Here is a 15,495-nt window from a genome sequence, read left to right as displayed (position 1 = left end):
TGAACCCCCAACTGCTCCCCGGGCGCCGCAGCAAAAAAGGCTGCCCACTGCTCCGGGTGTGTGTTCACGGTGTGTGTGTGTTCACTACTGTGTGTGTGCATTGGGATGGGTTAAATGCAGAGCACGAATTCCGAGTATGGGTCACCATACTTGGCCACACGTCACTTCACTTCATTAAAGAATTGTCGTAAAGAATCTATTGAGTGAAATATTAAAAAAAAAAAAAACATGTCATTTGAATCTAATGTCTTTGTGTTGTTGTGAACTCGTGACCCTTGTAAATGAACTTGTAAATGATTTTAGCATTTATTTGATGTGATGTTTTGTTTTAGATATGATTATCTGAATGTAAATTGAACATTCCTTGTACAATTATTACATATGTTATGGACATTTCAGATTCAAATAGCCTCCCCCTCCCCCAACACACACACACACACACACACACACACACACACACACATGCATGCACACACACTTTTTTCACTTTTTTTGGGTCATATTTTATTCTTGACCAAATTACAAAATTATTTGTGTCAATGTACAGAAGACTTTTTAACAAAAAAACAGGGTTACCAAGTTTGCAAACGTGTCTTTCTGTCTATCTATCTATCTATCTATCTATCTATCTATCTATCTATCTGTCTGTCTGTCTGTCTGTACAGCTCATGAAGAACATTTGTTAGAAACTTCCTGTATAAATATAAAAAGTAAGCAAACGGTTCAGCCTAAGAGTCACAGTACTTCTACATGCAACTATTCAAGATCTTCCACTTCTAAATTTATTAACACAGCCACTAAAATCACAGGCCCTAAACGATCAATTTTTGCCCTCCATCACTCCGTGTGTGACATCATACGTACTGTTTACTGTCTCTCTTCTAAGCAATTGGTTGTTTATACATTGCAGAAACCGAGAGGACACTTGCTGATTGTTTTGTCAAGGACCTTTGGATGGTCCAAAGGCAATGGACAGATCATTAATGGCATCTCTGTTAGTGTTGCTAGTTGTTGATTAGAAACAATGAAATGGAAACACTGTAGAAATTTGGAAACCCATAGAATGACTGTCATATTTTCTCTACATGATTACATCATTAGTGGTTTAAATTATCTACTGGTTACACTTCCTACAGCCTCTGAGTCATCTGCTGAAGGACTGTTTTCCAAAACATCTTCTTTCTCTGGAACTTTATGTACTTCACTGAACATTTACTATCTTTACCTCATTACTGAAGTACACTGCAGTTATTACACATTCTATCTATCTATCTATCTATCTATCTATCTAGTTGTATTTTAACAGTATTGTTCAAACTGTTTACTAAGGGAGGAGACCTGTATTGGGAGTGTATATTTTTTAATTTGGCAAAATTTCTTTTTAATCTTAAAGATACCATAAATGTGGTAAAATTAATTATATGTAAAACTATGTATACGTAAATTGTGTTTTCAGGTTTTCAGCCTTGCATCAGCTGGCACATAGAAGTCTTCATACTTCTACTATTTTATAGACAGTCTCATTTGGGTTTCAGTGTGTTGGGATTTATGTGATTGATTTGTACTAATGAATGAATATATAAATATATGAAATGTCTTGTCAGCTTTCTAGGCTTTTGCCAGCTGGAGCATGGGAAACCCCAGTGCTAACATGAACAATGGACACCTTGGCCACTTCCAGGCTGACAGGTTTCCTTCCTCTAAAACACAGCCCCTGGAAAAATTCAGAGGCTTCAGACCTCTCCTGCATACAATACAGGAGGAGAAAGAAAGTAAGGAATGTGCTGAGGTAAGGTTGTGAATCTTCTGTATGTGCTCCAGAGCATTCACCAAAACTCTGATTAATAATTTTCTTCATTATGATCCTATTATGAGAAAGAAGAAGATTATGAAGAGAAGGAGGAGATGGAGGTAGATGAGATCGGTTCTCCAGATGTTTGTGATCCATCTGCCTCTGTGAGTTTATCAGAGAGGCAGGGCCAAACCTCCGGATCCATGTCTATCAAACGCACCAACACTGATGTGGAAATGGAGAAAGAGGATCACAATCAAAGCAAACATAAACCTTCAAATTCAAATCACTCCTTCCATAGAGATGTTCAGGATTAATAGTAGCCTTAAAAATTATTATGCAGAATTGTCTCATCATGGCTGTGGTGTGGTTCTTTCTACTCTAAAAATATGTAGCTCTGATTTCCAGGCAGTATATTGGCTGGATTAATAGGAGCCTCAGTGGCAGAATCAGAGCTCTTACCTAACCTTCTACTGGTCATTTTCCAAGCAAATCCCACTTACACAGGGTAGAAAATACACTTTATCATTTAATTCAAGTAAAAAAAAAAAAAAAAAAAAAAAACATTTTTACTTGAGTTAAAAATTTCAAAAGACTAAATAACATACAAGTTGAAATGCATAAAACAATGGAAAATAATACCCAAAGAAAGGTATACCTAGTTACTGTAAAACAGCTAATTGAATTGAATTTTTTATGGAGAGAATTCCACAGTTTGGGCCAGAAAGTGGACTCCCTACATTTCAGTCTGGATGAATTGGGTGTTGTACTAAAGGAATAAAACACGATCGCAATGATGTGCTGACACGAAATTACCAACAATTAGATTTTTTTGTTGTTTTTGATTAAAGAACAGCATGCAATTTTTTTATCCATTTATAGTTACATTTGTGGAACTTCCACCAAAAATGCTATCACTTACACTATAACATCTGTAAACAGTCGTTCCCTCACCAGACTCTTTTTATCTCTCTCCCGAAGTTGATAAGACAAAAAAAAAAGTCTTTTTATTACAGAGTACAAAGTCCTCTGTCCTGGAGACTTTCCAGTGTCAGAAAACTTAAATTCACAACTATACCTCTGTTATAAAGTGCCGACACTGGAGACTCCTTCCAAAAAATGTTAAATAAACATCTTCTAAAAACATCACCACATCAACAATTATATGTTTTACTTTGTTAAACAACATGTTTTTTTTTAAATCCGTTTATCATTAGCCTTAGATTATGTGGAGCATCGTTGGTCATACAAGTCCCTGTGTATGAGCTGTTACTATAGAAACAATAATGTATTAGAATGAGCGCATTAAGTGAAGTGAAGTGACGTGTGGACAAATATGGTGACCCATAGTTGGAATTTGTGCTCTGCATTTAACCCATCCAAGTGCACACACACAGTAGTGAACACACACCGTGAACACACACCCGGTGCATTGGACAGCCTTTTTTTTTTTTTTTTTTTTAATATTAACCTATTGTTCATGCTACTGCAGGAACTACTCTCCGAGCTGTGCTGTTATCAGTAAATAAGGCACACCTTCTGATCAATCAGAATTGAGAAATCAGCAACTGTGGTATAAAGAAAATTATTCACCAGCTTCTGACCAATCAGAATTGAGAAAATTAACAATACTGCGGTATAAAGAAAATTATTCATCACCTTCTGACCAATCAGAATCCAGAAATCAACAATGCTTTTGTACAACTAGAGCAGTACAACTTTTTTTTTTTTGATCACTGAAAAGGGAAAGAGTAAAGACCAGGTAGATATTTGAAAGCTAGATGAGGAATCTTGGTAGGACGTGGAAATATATTTAGATTGGTGTAATCCCTGTCGGAATTCCAGGAATTCTAAAATTAACAAAATTTACAGCTTGTTTCCTACATTTGCTACAAAAATTTGAGATAATTTCAGCTGTAACCACGACACGTGTTTGTGCTAGACCTGGCAACCCTGACTACAGCGCTAATCGGTGGTGTATGCATGAGGAGGCGGTCCGAGGCCTACATCCAAACTGCTCTCGCTTCGGATAATTCATCGACTCGGCTGTGTTTTATAGACAAAAAACAACATTTGACGAGTTTTTTTTAATTAGTTTATCACTCTCCTGCAAGTGTGGCATTAAAATTGCTGCACTTTCTTCAATTTTGAGGATTTTCTTTTGCAAACTGCGCGGAGTTTTGAAAGCTAGCCAAGCTAGGTTCTTAGCTAGCAAAACAAAAACAAACAAGAAAGAGGGGTTTTCAGTTTAAACACTTTCTAAGAAACGTTTATAAATGGTTAATTGAAGTATTTCAGGATTAAAGCGAGTATTTCTCTCTGAATAACTGTTAAAAGGTATAAGCGTCATTTTATGTTAGTTTGTTTTTGTTTTAGCTAAAGTAGCTAACTATCTAGCTAGATAAGGTTAAGCAGCTACGGCTGCCTGAGAAAACATTTTGTTGGAGAAATAAGTGTAAATTACAGTTTAATTTACAGTTTAATCCCTTAAACATCATTCATTTGTAAAGGATACGACGTGAATTGCAATTTAACCCTAAAATCACAATTTTACATTAAAAAAAGCTCAGTGTAAGTTTAAGTAAACAACATGAGAGGCAGCTCTTCGTACGGGGACAGAGACAGAGACCGTGGACGGGACAGAGGGTGAGGACTTCATTTCTCTTTATTTCACTATTCCCTTAAATTTAATATCAGCTTCTTGAATTTTTCTCTTGGGTGATATGATGATAAACAAACATGGACTGCTCATCAATGGATCATCTCTATCCAGCCATGTGTCTTTGAGTTTGCTGCAGTCTTAAGCAACAGGAACCAGAAAATATTTTTGGATTTCCGAGTTAATAATAAACATGTGACGATCCCGTGTTACTGCATCATAAAATATAAGAGCCAATCAGGTACCAGTATGCAAATTCAGCCCTTGTAATGACTCATATTGGGTTGCACTTATAATATTAAATTATTAATATTTTTTCATGGTTGAGGAATGATTGGTTTGTTTGGCCAAAATAAAGCTAGCTGAAAGTTTTACATAGCTTTAGATTCAAAATAGTGGTGAACTGCTAGATAATGAAAAGAAATTTAGCCTTTGTATCACATTCAGATAGTTTCTTACCAATATTTATTAAAAAAAAAAAAAAGAAGAAAAAGTATAATGTTAAGTCATAGTCAAAAACAACTTGACATTTTAGAAAGTTTAGAAATTTTCTAAGAAATGTTTGTAAGTGGCTAATTGAAGTATTTCTCAGTTAGTGTATTGGTATTTCTCACTAATTGGCAGTAAAAAGGCAAAATTTCCATTTTTTTAAGCTAATTTGTTGTTGTTTTTTTTTTAGCTATAGTAGCTGTTGAAATCACTTTTTTTCGCTCATGGATTCTAATTGATTGGCTTCAACTCCTGTTTTGTTGATTACTTTAAAACTAGAGATAACTATTCTGATAACATTCTAGTTTGAATTCAGTTTCATCGTCTTGTTTTATGTGTTAAAAGCCCCTGCCTCCACTACAGTCCCCCCCCCCCCCCCCATTTCATAAATTAACACTCGTGTGATTGCTGAATCACAATAACCGCAAAGCATAGTCAAGGAATGCTACTGTGAGAAAGTAATAAATGAAGTGCTTTGTTTTGTGCCCTCCAGACCCCGCTTTGGATCCAGTCGTGGAGGTCCCCCTCCTCCTAAGAAGTTTGGGAACCCTGGAGACCGACTGAGGAAGAAGAAATGGGACCTTAGTGAGCTGCCAAAGTTTGAGAAAAACTTCTACAGCGAGCACCCAGAGATCCAGCGCATGAATCAGGTGGGAAAGAACTTAGTCATATAATCACCTGTAGTATACAGTATAGTTATTCAGTAAGTATGCTTTGAGGCAGTTAGGTTCCCACTCGCAGTCTTTGTTCTACTACCTCTGGTGCTGCCACCTAGTGTGTAAGAGGAGGTTGCCCTCGTAATGAATGTTAAACGAAAATATCACGATACATGTCACAGAAACAAAATTCATCTTGTCAGATATATCACGATATTCGAGACATTCATATTCGAGATATTTATGCCTATTACTAATGTGTCCAACTGTTCTTTGCTCTTATATGTTTCACAGTATGAGGTAGAAGAGTTTCGCAGAAAGAAAGAGATCACTGTCAGGGGCTCTGGGTGCCCGAAGCCAGTGCCAAACTTCCACCAGGCACAGTTTCCTCGTGAGTAAACTCAGCATTTCAGACACTTGTAGATATTACACTGAAATGCTTACAGTATACACTTATCACACAAGTGTCAGCTTAATTGAGCTAACAGTATAGATTAAGGATGGCTTTTAAGTAATGCACATGCTAGGAATAGACAGTATAAAAATAATTACATAAAACCATAAAATCTCCAGGCTTTTAAGTATCTTACTATTGTGTGTTGTATTTTTTTTTTGTCCTAAGCCTTGTAATCATGTTTTTATTGTTAAATTTATTTGTGACAATTAGATTAAGCAGACAGGCAATTATTATTCTATCGTAAAATGACTTAATTATGCAGGCCATGAAACAGTAGTTTTGCAGGGAAACGGTATGAACAGTTGAAGGGTTAGGCTTTTATTATTATTATTATTATTATTATTATTATTATTATTATTATTATCATTGTTATTATTTTAGCATTTCCTTAATATATGTCTCAGAATTTTCATACTGTGATGTGAAATATTTTAGAGGACCTGTAATTTGACATTACCAAGAATATGTTGTTTTGATTTTTAAAATTTGCAAAATGGGGATGTGTGTGCGCATTGTAGAGTATGTGATGGATGTACTGCTGCAGCAGAATTTCAAGGAGCCCACAGCCATTCAGGCACAGGGGTTCCCACTGGCTCTCAGTGGCAGGGACATGGTGGGCATTGCACAGACTGGATCTGGCAAAACGCTGGCCGTAAGTAATTGCTCCTTCACTGCAAACTGAAGAGAAAACAGACAAAAAAAAGTGATGGTGGAAAAATACTCAGTGACTGAGAGCATGAAAATGATTTGAGCCCAGAATATCCAGACCGTTTGTATTACGTCAGAGGAAGTTATTGTTGACTTTTCTCTCCCACAGTATCTGCTTCCGGCCATTGTGCACATCAACCACCAGCCGTACCTGGAGAGAGGAGATGGACCCATCGTGAGTGCTTCTGTTTGTTTTAATAAATGCTTCTTATATTTAACTAACAGTAGCAAAGACTGTCTCTTAGGAAATAATTAAACTTCCTCAGACTCCTCGTCTGTCTTTACTGTTGGTAGTTTGATCCTGTTATTAATTTTAATTCTGATTTTTCATGAAAATTCTGTTGTGTCAAGAACTAGAATGGCTCCATGTTTCTTAATCCCCCCTGTTCTCCTCAGTGTCTGGTTCTGGCTCCAACACGTGAACTGGCACAACAGGTGCAGCAGGTGGCGTATGACTACGGCAAGTCTTCCCGAATCAAGAGCACCTGTGTGTATGGAGGAGCCCCTAAGGGTCCACAGATCAGAGACTTAGAGAGAGGTGAGCACAGATGCCTGCAGTGACATTAGACAGCATGTTAAACTTTGAAGTAGTGGTCTTCCTGTACAGTATAGTCTGATTTTGAACTTAACCCTTGCTACTTTTTCATGCAGGTGTTGAGATTTGTATTGCCACCCCTGGTCGTCTGATTGACTTCCTGGAGGCAGGGAAGACGAATCTGCGCCGATGCACCTACCTGGTGTTGGACGAGGCAGACCGCATGCTGGACATGGGATTCGAGCCCCAGATCCGCAAAATTGTAGATCAGATCCGGGTAAGCCACGCACTTCAAACGGTGAGGTATTAAAGGAGCCTGTGAGTGAACCATGTTTTCAGAATTTTACAGGAATCACTAGTTATTACAGATCTGAGTTTATTAAGACAGCAGGGAATTTAGACATATAAGAAAGGAATCTGCTTCTTGCTACACAGAGTTTGTCGAGTTGAACTTTAACCGTTTTAAACCAGGAAGTGTTTACCAGTATGCAGGGCAGTTTGGAGAATCATACTCCTGAACTCAGTAATGCTTTCTTAGATGATTATCATCACAATAAAATTAGATAAACATTGAGGAACAACACATTCTATTAAACTACCATTACAGAAAATCAAAAACACAAAATAAGTGAATTTACAAGGAATTTACAGTATATTCTGGAATCCTCCACCCTCCACATTAACCATGCTCTCATTGCAAATGCTGTAGACATGGACCACAACTAAACAACACTGTAATATTTTAAATTTATGTCACTGTGGTTATTTAGCAATACATTTTTTTCAATACATTCCTTTGTACCACTGTTCTGGTTTTGTTAATAGTTTGTTAATACCGTGGTGACATTTTTAACCAGGTTTTTAGTACTCTGAAAATCACAAATCCCCATAATGGTGAAATCTCCAAGTAGCCTTCATACATATAATGATATGTACATTCATAGAAAGCTAAAAAGGAAGAATGTATTTCTAATGAATTAGGATTTTGGTTGCAGATCGATGTGCTTTTGCCTGGCGGCTATTGAATAGACTTTCTCTGTGTCTGACTGCCTTTTACAGCCGGACAGGCAGACACTGATGTGGAGCGCTACCTGGCCTAAGGAGGTGCGTCAGCTGGCAGAGGACTTCCTCCATGACTACATCCAAATTAACATCGGGGCCCTGGAGCTCAGCGCCAACCACAACATCCTGCAGATTGTGGACGTCTGCATGGAGAACGAAAAGGACAATAAGTGAGACGTGTCCTAAGTGTTAATTTGAGGAAAAAATCCTTTCAGACCGAATGGCTATGAATTGGCATGGGATAAGCGAGATACCCATAAAGCATAATAGTATGATCATGTTATAGCATAAATTAATTTATAGAAAACCATGGTCATGATACTGTCGTGCATGATTGGCTTTCTTTTTTTCTTTCTAAAGATTTAGTAATGACAGTATGGAAAGGAGAGAATGCAACCCATAATAACTAATCATTTCGAGACTGACTTTCAAAACCTTTATTTCATCAGTGCTACAAGTATTTAAACATTCTCTTGTTATGCACACAACGACAACTCAGTATGAGCTAAAATGGGTCATCTGAAGTGTCTGTCCTGGTGAGACTAAAGTTAGCAAACCACCCTTGAGTCAAAAACAGTAGGTATGTTGTGCTGAAGTTTGGAGTTGGAGAGAAACATCAAAATCCCGACAGAAATTAATTCGCTGAGAGCAGCTCCCTATATAAAATTACGTTTGTCTGAAAAGGGTTTAAATCATCTGAGGACATATTTTAAATTAATTACATGTAACCTAAAATGACCAGCTTTTGTAAGCATACATTAGAAAACATTATTTAGCTGTAAGCAAATTCAGTATGTCTTTTTTGATGGGGTTTTCGTAAGGATTTACATTCAACAAGAAAAGTCAGTGGGGCTTAAAAAAAAGCCATTACAGTTCCCTCTTTTTTGTGTTTGGCTTTATATACACATGGCTGCACTGTCTAACAAAATCCCATCGTTTGGCGGTGAACTCCAGGACAGGGCCGAGTCAGTGTCAGTTGAGGACAGTGCATAAGGGTGTGGAGGGGACAAACTGAACATTTCCCCCAACCCCAGTGTGCTATGAGAAATGTCTAATCTAATTACATCTTGTCTCTTTCTTAACAGGCTGATTCAGCTGATGGAGGAAATCATGGCAGAGAAAGAGAACAAGACCATCATTTTTGTCGAGACAAAGAAACGCTGTGATGAGCTGACTCGCAGGATGAGGAGAGATGGGTGAGAGGATGATAGCAGAGCAGAAAAGTAGGGCTGAAACAAAAGTAGTAAATCAGATGTTACTACATCAAGCGTTTTTGTGACTTTAACAACCAAAATTTCCAATCCAAGCAAAAAACCTCAACACCTAAGTTGAGGCTGACTAACAGTTGCTAGTTGTGTAGCATCTTATAAACCTGTGTCAGTAACTCTTATGATTGATATATAATCCATATACATTGAATATGGGAAAATAGGAGCCATTTTCAGAAAAAGATTAACATGCAGCTGAAAAATTAGAGCTGTTTATGTTGTAATAGTGGTATTTAATCACAAGGTGAAATACCACCAACACAGAAACCATGTCTTACAATACCAGCTGTTCACTGTGTGGTGTTCTGTTTGTGTAGATGGCCGGCAATGTGCATTCACGGTGACAAAAGTCAGCCAGAGAGAGACTGGGTCCTTTCGGGTAATGATTTAAAGAATTTCTATCATTCCTTTTATTATCCAGTGCAGTCTTAGAGCTCTGTAAATAGGTGCGTTTCCACCAGTGTTAAACAAATAAAGGTTCCAAGACAAGACAAAAAAAAAAAGCAATGCTGCAAACATTGAGAAGGTTGAGATGAGATTATAATTTTATCCTTTGTTCTGCTGGTTGAATATGATGTACATTCAGTGGAATTGACCCTAAAGTTCCTGAGTTTTTGAAAAGGTTCCTGTGGTGGAAGCCTGCCTAATCAAAGCTCTCAGTTTAAACAAGGAAACAATTAAAGGCTGTACTTCTTGTATGATTGAGTGGGGATGCAATGTATTAAAGCATGGCTGTGTGAGCTTAGTGCCTCTCGTCTGGTTTCAGAATTCCGCAGTGGTAAAGCTCCCATCCTTATCGCTACAGACGTCGCCTCGCGTGGACTGGGTATGTGCTCAGATTAGCGGGGGGATATTTACACAATCCCTGTAAATACACACAAGCACACATAAATATCTACGTTGATAATTAAATCGCATTTCACCCCAACAGTAATATAGATTTATTTGTGAGCTGTTTGCTATGTCCTTTTATTTTTGTCAGTTTTGAGATGTAATCCTTTCCTTTTTCCTGTCCTGTGTCTGGAAAATGCCCCTCAGGAACAATTCTGAAGCCTCCTTTGTGCCTCTGATATGATTATTTTTATCACTGGTCTCTTTGTCAACGAAAACAATTCTCCATCTTTCTTTCTCCCTCCCTCCCTCCCTCTCTCTGTCTCCCTCTTCCTCTCCCTATTCTTCAATCCCTAACACTTTAATGTACACTGTCTATTTTTGTGTCCTTTTATGCTCCTTTCCAGTTGTGCCATTTTTTTTAAAAGTGGCAATTTAGTAAATTTCAGATGTCCGACAGCCTTGTGGAAGACCATGATTGCTGGATCCTTCTTTAGTTTACAACCCCCAAGCCACCATTTACTCATTAAGCCTTATTGTCTGTTTCTTGTTACTGCTGTTAAAAAAAAAAAAAAAAAAAAAAAAAAAAAAAAAATCGTCCTTCAAAAACGGGGCTCGCTGGCTCACTGTTGACCCTAACACGGACCTGGGGGAGATGTTGGGCTCCCTTTTTCTTCCCTGGGTCTTAATACCAGTCTCCTTCTTGACCGAACTGTGTCCAAACATCCTGTGAAGTAACAAAGGGAAGTCCAAATGCCGCAGATGATCAATGGTTTGTTTTCTAGACTCTTTCCTATTGACTGTGAGAGGCGTGAGCTTTGAAGCAGGTGTGTTATTTGTGTCTGTTCTTTTATGGAGAAACCTGGTTTGAAGAAGAGGAAGTGGGTTGTGTTGAGTTGCCAGATCAACAGTACGTCTCACTCTTTCATTGTTCTCTCTCCCCCCCTCAGGCTTTTTGAACTCCCTAAATGGCAACTCAGGCAGGCTGTGCTAAATTGGTACAGCAGCTGCCATCTACCATGTAAGCAGAGCCCTGTGAGGCGATAGCACAGAGCCTGATCTGGATAAACCCACTCCTCAACTTCTTCCATACATCACCCTCCGCTTCAAGACTGCAGAATCTTAGAACTGGACTGCAGCATTATAACCGGGGGTCTTCAGGACTGTGGCATCTCTCATAACCTTTCAAATCCGTCTTTGATTGGACCACAAATTTTCATGGTTACAGCATTCTGAAAGTAATTGGCCAAATAAAAACTGGGACACCAAAACAACCAGTTGATCAAATTGCATGATGCCATGGCCCTTTTGGATATGTTAGGATAAGGCACCTGTTAAGTCTGACCTGGGCTAGCTCCAGGAGAGATGGAGAGGGAGAAAGAAAGATGCAGAGAGAGAGAAAGAGAGGGAGAAAGTTGAGTGCTGGATCCAGTCCGGTCCGGTTTGTGGAGGCCCTGCAACCCGGCGAGAGAGAGAGAACTGGAGGGGAGCCGGTTCTGCTCCCGCCAGGCGTTGCTGGTGTCGTGCCGAGGGTGAAGGGGGGGCAGCTGAACGCGTGAGCCCACATATACCTCTTCCTCTCGGGCCTCTCCACTGGACCTGGGACTGATCTCAGTCAAGACTAACCTAACATAGGGTAAGTATCTGACCATGCCCCAATAATGACCGCTTTGGTACAAGAGTCATAATTAGTCACTTCTGTAATTCCTATTTTTTTTTTTAATCCTAAGCTTTCTTTTGATTTTATCTTTTACACAGTAATACACTTATCTTAGTTTGATCCTGTTTACACTTGGTCACTTCATGCATCATGTTTCTGGATTGTATCCTGATTGAGTTTTTGCCACATGTATTCACACTTGTAGACTTAAAATGTGTTTCTGGTTAGCAGAATTGATAAATTATCACTGTATCATGTATAATAGATTCAAATCAGTTCCTACCACTTACCACCTAACACCCAATCACTTGTGTGGCTCCTTCCCATTTGTGTTTCTCATTCTGTGCAGTAGTTAAATTGTAATTTTGCAAGTTTTTAATCCCTTCAAAACAGGGGACAACACTAACTTTAGCAACTTCTTAAGCACAATGCTATCTTTGTTTTATACATCAGTTCCCTCAGTTGCAGTCATTGTAAATGTTAACATGGCCCATGGATTGATTTGGAAGATGATCATATTGATCATGACACATTGGCTAAATTTTGAATGTGTTGTGCAACATTCAGTTGTGCCGTTGTCTGTTGGGACGGGTTAGTTGTCGAACATGTAAATATTTACATATCTACAACATCTAGTTAAAATATGCCTCAGCCTCCAGACGTGGTTTGTTTGATCTGATTTAAATCCATTTTATATTCTTTAAATGAATTGTTGTGGATAATCTCTATCCAGATATAATCTTGATATTTGCAATGTGAGAATGACCAGGTGTAAAGGGGTGAGTTAGGCCTGATATGATCATGTATATTAGGCCCAAATGTTATGAGATTATTTGCCAAGTTTTAGACATTATCACCCATGTGTGAAGCTGTCAACCACTGCCCTCAGCCAAAAGGAGACGGTACTCGATAGGGTCATTAACAGTGTTGTCTGAGCCACCTCTACCTTTGTAATGAGAAACAGACTTTTCATAGAGTTGGTTATCCACATGGATGTGCCAAGACTTCCTCCGTTTGTGGATCTTTTTTTTTTTATTTTTTATTTTTTTTAAAACACTTATTAACCTTTACATCTGTTTGAAAGTGAGCATTTAAATTGATTACTAATTTGCACATCCAACTGGTAAAAGCTTAAGTACTCACTTGTTTGATAGTAGTTTAAATTAACCTTAATGCTTCAGGTGCAAGATAAACAAAAACTAATTTAATGATTTCTGAATATTTAACAGAATATATTATTATGTATTTTGTCGTCATGGCATAGTTCCTGCAAACAAGATGTTTACTTAGTAGGTGTACTTAAATCTATTGCCACCATTTTTCATGTAACAGGTAAGTCACATAGTAGCTTGTAGGGTTTTTTTTTTTTTTTTTGGGGAACGGCCACCAATAACTAAGATGTGTTGCACACTGTTAATCTGTAATACTGCACAGTACGGTTATTATGACTGTAGATTGAATCGTCATACCACTAAAAAAAAGGAATAATTCTTATTTCCACTTTATTTTTTTTTCTGATAATCCTCCGTTTACACCTTTACACTATCCTTTGCCCATTACACTTTCTAAAGATGTGGAAGATGTGAAGTTCGTCATTAACTACGACTACCCAAACTCTTCAGAGGACTATGTGCACCGTATCGGGCGTACTGCCCGTAGTACCAACAAAGGCACAGCCTACACATTCTTCACACCCGGAAACCTACGGCAGGCCCGTGACCTGGTGCGGGTTCTGGAGGAGGCCCGGCAGGCCATCAACCCCAAACTTCTGCAGCTGGTTGACTCTGGACGCGGGTCAGGAGGTACAAAACTTCTTGAGTTTATTAAATCGACTTAGCATGGTGCTAGTTTGTGTTTAGCATGGCTGTATTTGAGCTTTGTGATCTCAAATGAAAAAATTAATTCAAAGCCATTACATCATTTAGGAGGAAGGATGCGTTACCGTGGCTCCAACTCCAACAACCCAAACCTGATGTACCAGGATGAGTGTGATAGGCGCATGCGCTCTGTCGGTGGAAGCGGAGGCAACAGTAGCAAGGACAACCGGGGCGGCAGCAGCTACAGCCGAGACGGGCGCTCAAGCCGTGACGACAGATCTTCCTCCTCGTCTTCGTACCGAGATCGCAGCCGGGACGGTCGGAATAGCTACAGCTCCGGCGATCAGTACCAGAACTACAACAGCAGCGGCGGGGGAGGCTACAGCGCACGGGCAGGTGGAGTGTCACAGTCAGGTGGTGGCAGTAATAGTGGGCCAGGCGGAGGGCAGCAGAACCAGTCGGGACCACCACAGGGCCCATTTAATCAGGGTCCTCCCCCACCACCACAGTCTGGGACCGGACCAGGACCACAGCCCCTGATGGCCCAGCAGTTTGCCCCGCCTCCACCACCTCAGCCCATGATGGGATTTATGGGTCCAGGGCCGTACTCGTTCGGTCCCCCTCCACCACCCCCACCTCAGCAGCAGAGAAAGTAAAACTTTTTATTTAAAAGAGAAGTCAGATTGTGTCACATTTGTCTAGTAGTGGTTGTTAATCACTCCGGATCTACTACCAGAATGAAGAAAGCTCAGTAGAGTTAAGTGTTCGTCTTTATTTGTAGACCTTTCCTTCCACTCTGTCTTGAAGAAGTGTTTTGGCTTCATGTTTTGAGCAGGCCAGTCATTCAGGGATTGTGGAGGTAAGGGCTACGCATATTGCATTATCTGTTCGTGTATCAGCTACATATTGCAAGCTTTTGTGCTTTGTCTGTGGAACTGTCTAAGTGGAACACAATCTCAGATGGAGCAACATTTTGTTTAGTTAAGAACCAGGTTTGCATAGGAGAATAAAACTTTTACCAGCATTAGGCTACTAGTTAGTACTTCTGCATGTTGCTTTTCATTTAGCATATTTTGCTTTTACAGCTTCTGGGTAACTATGATTTTTACTGCTCTAACTAGTCCACTGTACTGTATAATCATTTCTCTTATTAGCTGGTTTAGGCATGTTGTTTTTGTTAGCCCAGTAGTAGTACAGAAATTTACATTGATCATTTTGATGGCAGCCATTTTTGTGAACATGCCACTGATGTACAATAGGTTGAATAAGCTAGTTTGGGATTTGTATCCTGCTTTGATTATTTCTACTGTTTCATTTTTAATAAAGGGTGTTAACCTTAAAAAAAATGTGCATGAAATTTCACTGTGTTCTGATGATGCTGATGACTTAAGTTTATATAGAAGCTTTAACATTAAAACTAGTCGAAAGTCCCACAATTTAATGACTCAACAACTTATTTACCAAGGTAAGGAAATGGGGGTTTAGGTGTGAGTGTTAGATCAGTGTGGGTGCAAGTGATTAAGGAGAGGTGTTTGGAGGGGGCACTGATGGCAAGATTACA

The 15,495-nt window shown here is 39.0% G+C and overlaps 1 protein-coding gene across 1 annotated transcript; it reads left to right on the top strand.

The window, feature by feature from the left end:
• Positions 1 to 3,590: 3,590 nt before the first annotated feature.
• ddx17 (DEAD-box helicase 17) lies at positions 3,591 to 15,280 on the top strand. Its single transcript, XM_026933344.3, has 13 exons — positions 3,591 to 4,438; positions 5,434 to 5,590; positions 5,891 to 5,987; positions 6,572 to 6,705; positions 6,871 to 6,936; positions 7,158 to 7,299; positions 7,413 to 7,573; positions 8,356 to 8,528; positions 9,444 to 9,554; positions 9,944 to 10,005; positions 10,393 to 10,452; positions 13,689 to 13,919; positions 14,043 to 15,280. The coding sequence occupies exons 1-13, from the start codon at positions 4,383 to 4,385 to the stop codon at positions 14,588 to 14,590; spliced, it is 1,998 nt and encodes a 665-aa protein (XP_026789145.3). The 5' UTR covers positions 3,591 to 4,382; the 3' UTR covers positions 14,591 to 15,280.
• Positions 15,281 to 15,495: the final 215 nt, after the last annotated feature.

The sequence above is a fragment of the Pangasianodon hypophthalmus genome, chromosome 2 (assembly GCF_027358585.1).
Source record: "Pangasianodon hypophthalmus isolate fPanHyp1 chromosome 2, fPanHyp1.pri, whole genome shotgun sequence".
NCBI classification, from domain to species: Eukaryota; Metazoa; Chordata; class Actinopteri; order Siluriformes; family Pangasiidae; genus Pangasianodon; species Pangasianodon hypophthalmus.
This window is presented reverse-complemented; position numbering and strand designations above follow the sequence as displayed.

Excerpts from the sequence above, each read along its gene's own strand:
- ddx17 (XM_026933344.3), top strand. The coding sequence starts at position 4,383 with ATGAGAGGCAGCTCTTCGTACGGGGACAGAGACAGAGACCGTGGACGG. Across the intron at positions 5,591-5,890 it reads AGATCCAGCGCATGAATCAG|TATGAGGTAGAAGAGTTTCG; the intron begins GTGGGAAAGAAC and ends TATGTTTCACAG. Across the intron at positions 7,574-8,355 it reads AAATTGTAGATCAGATCCGG|CCGGACAGGCAGACACTGAT; the intron begins GTAAGCCACGCA and ends TGCCTTTTACAG.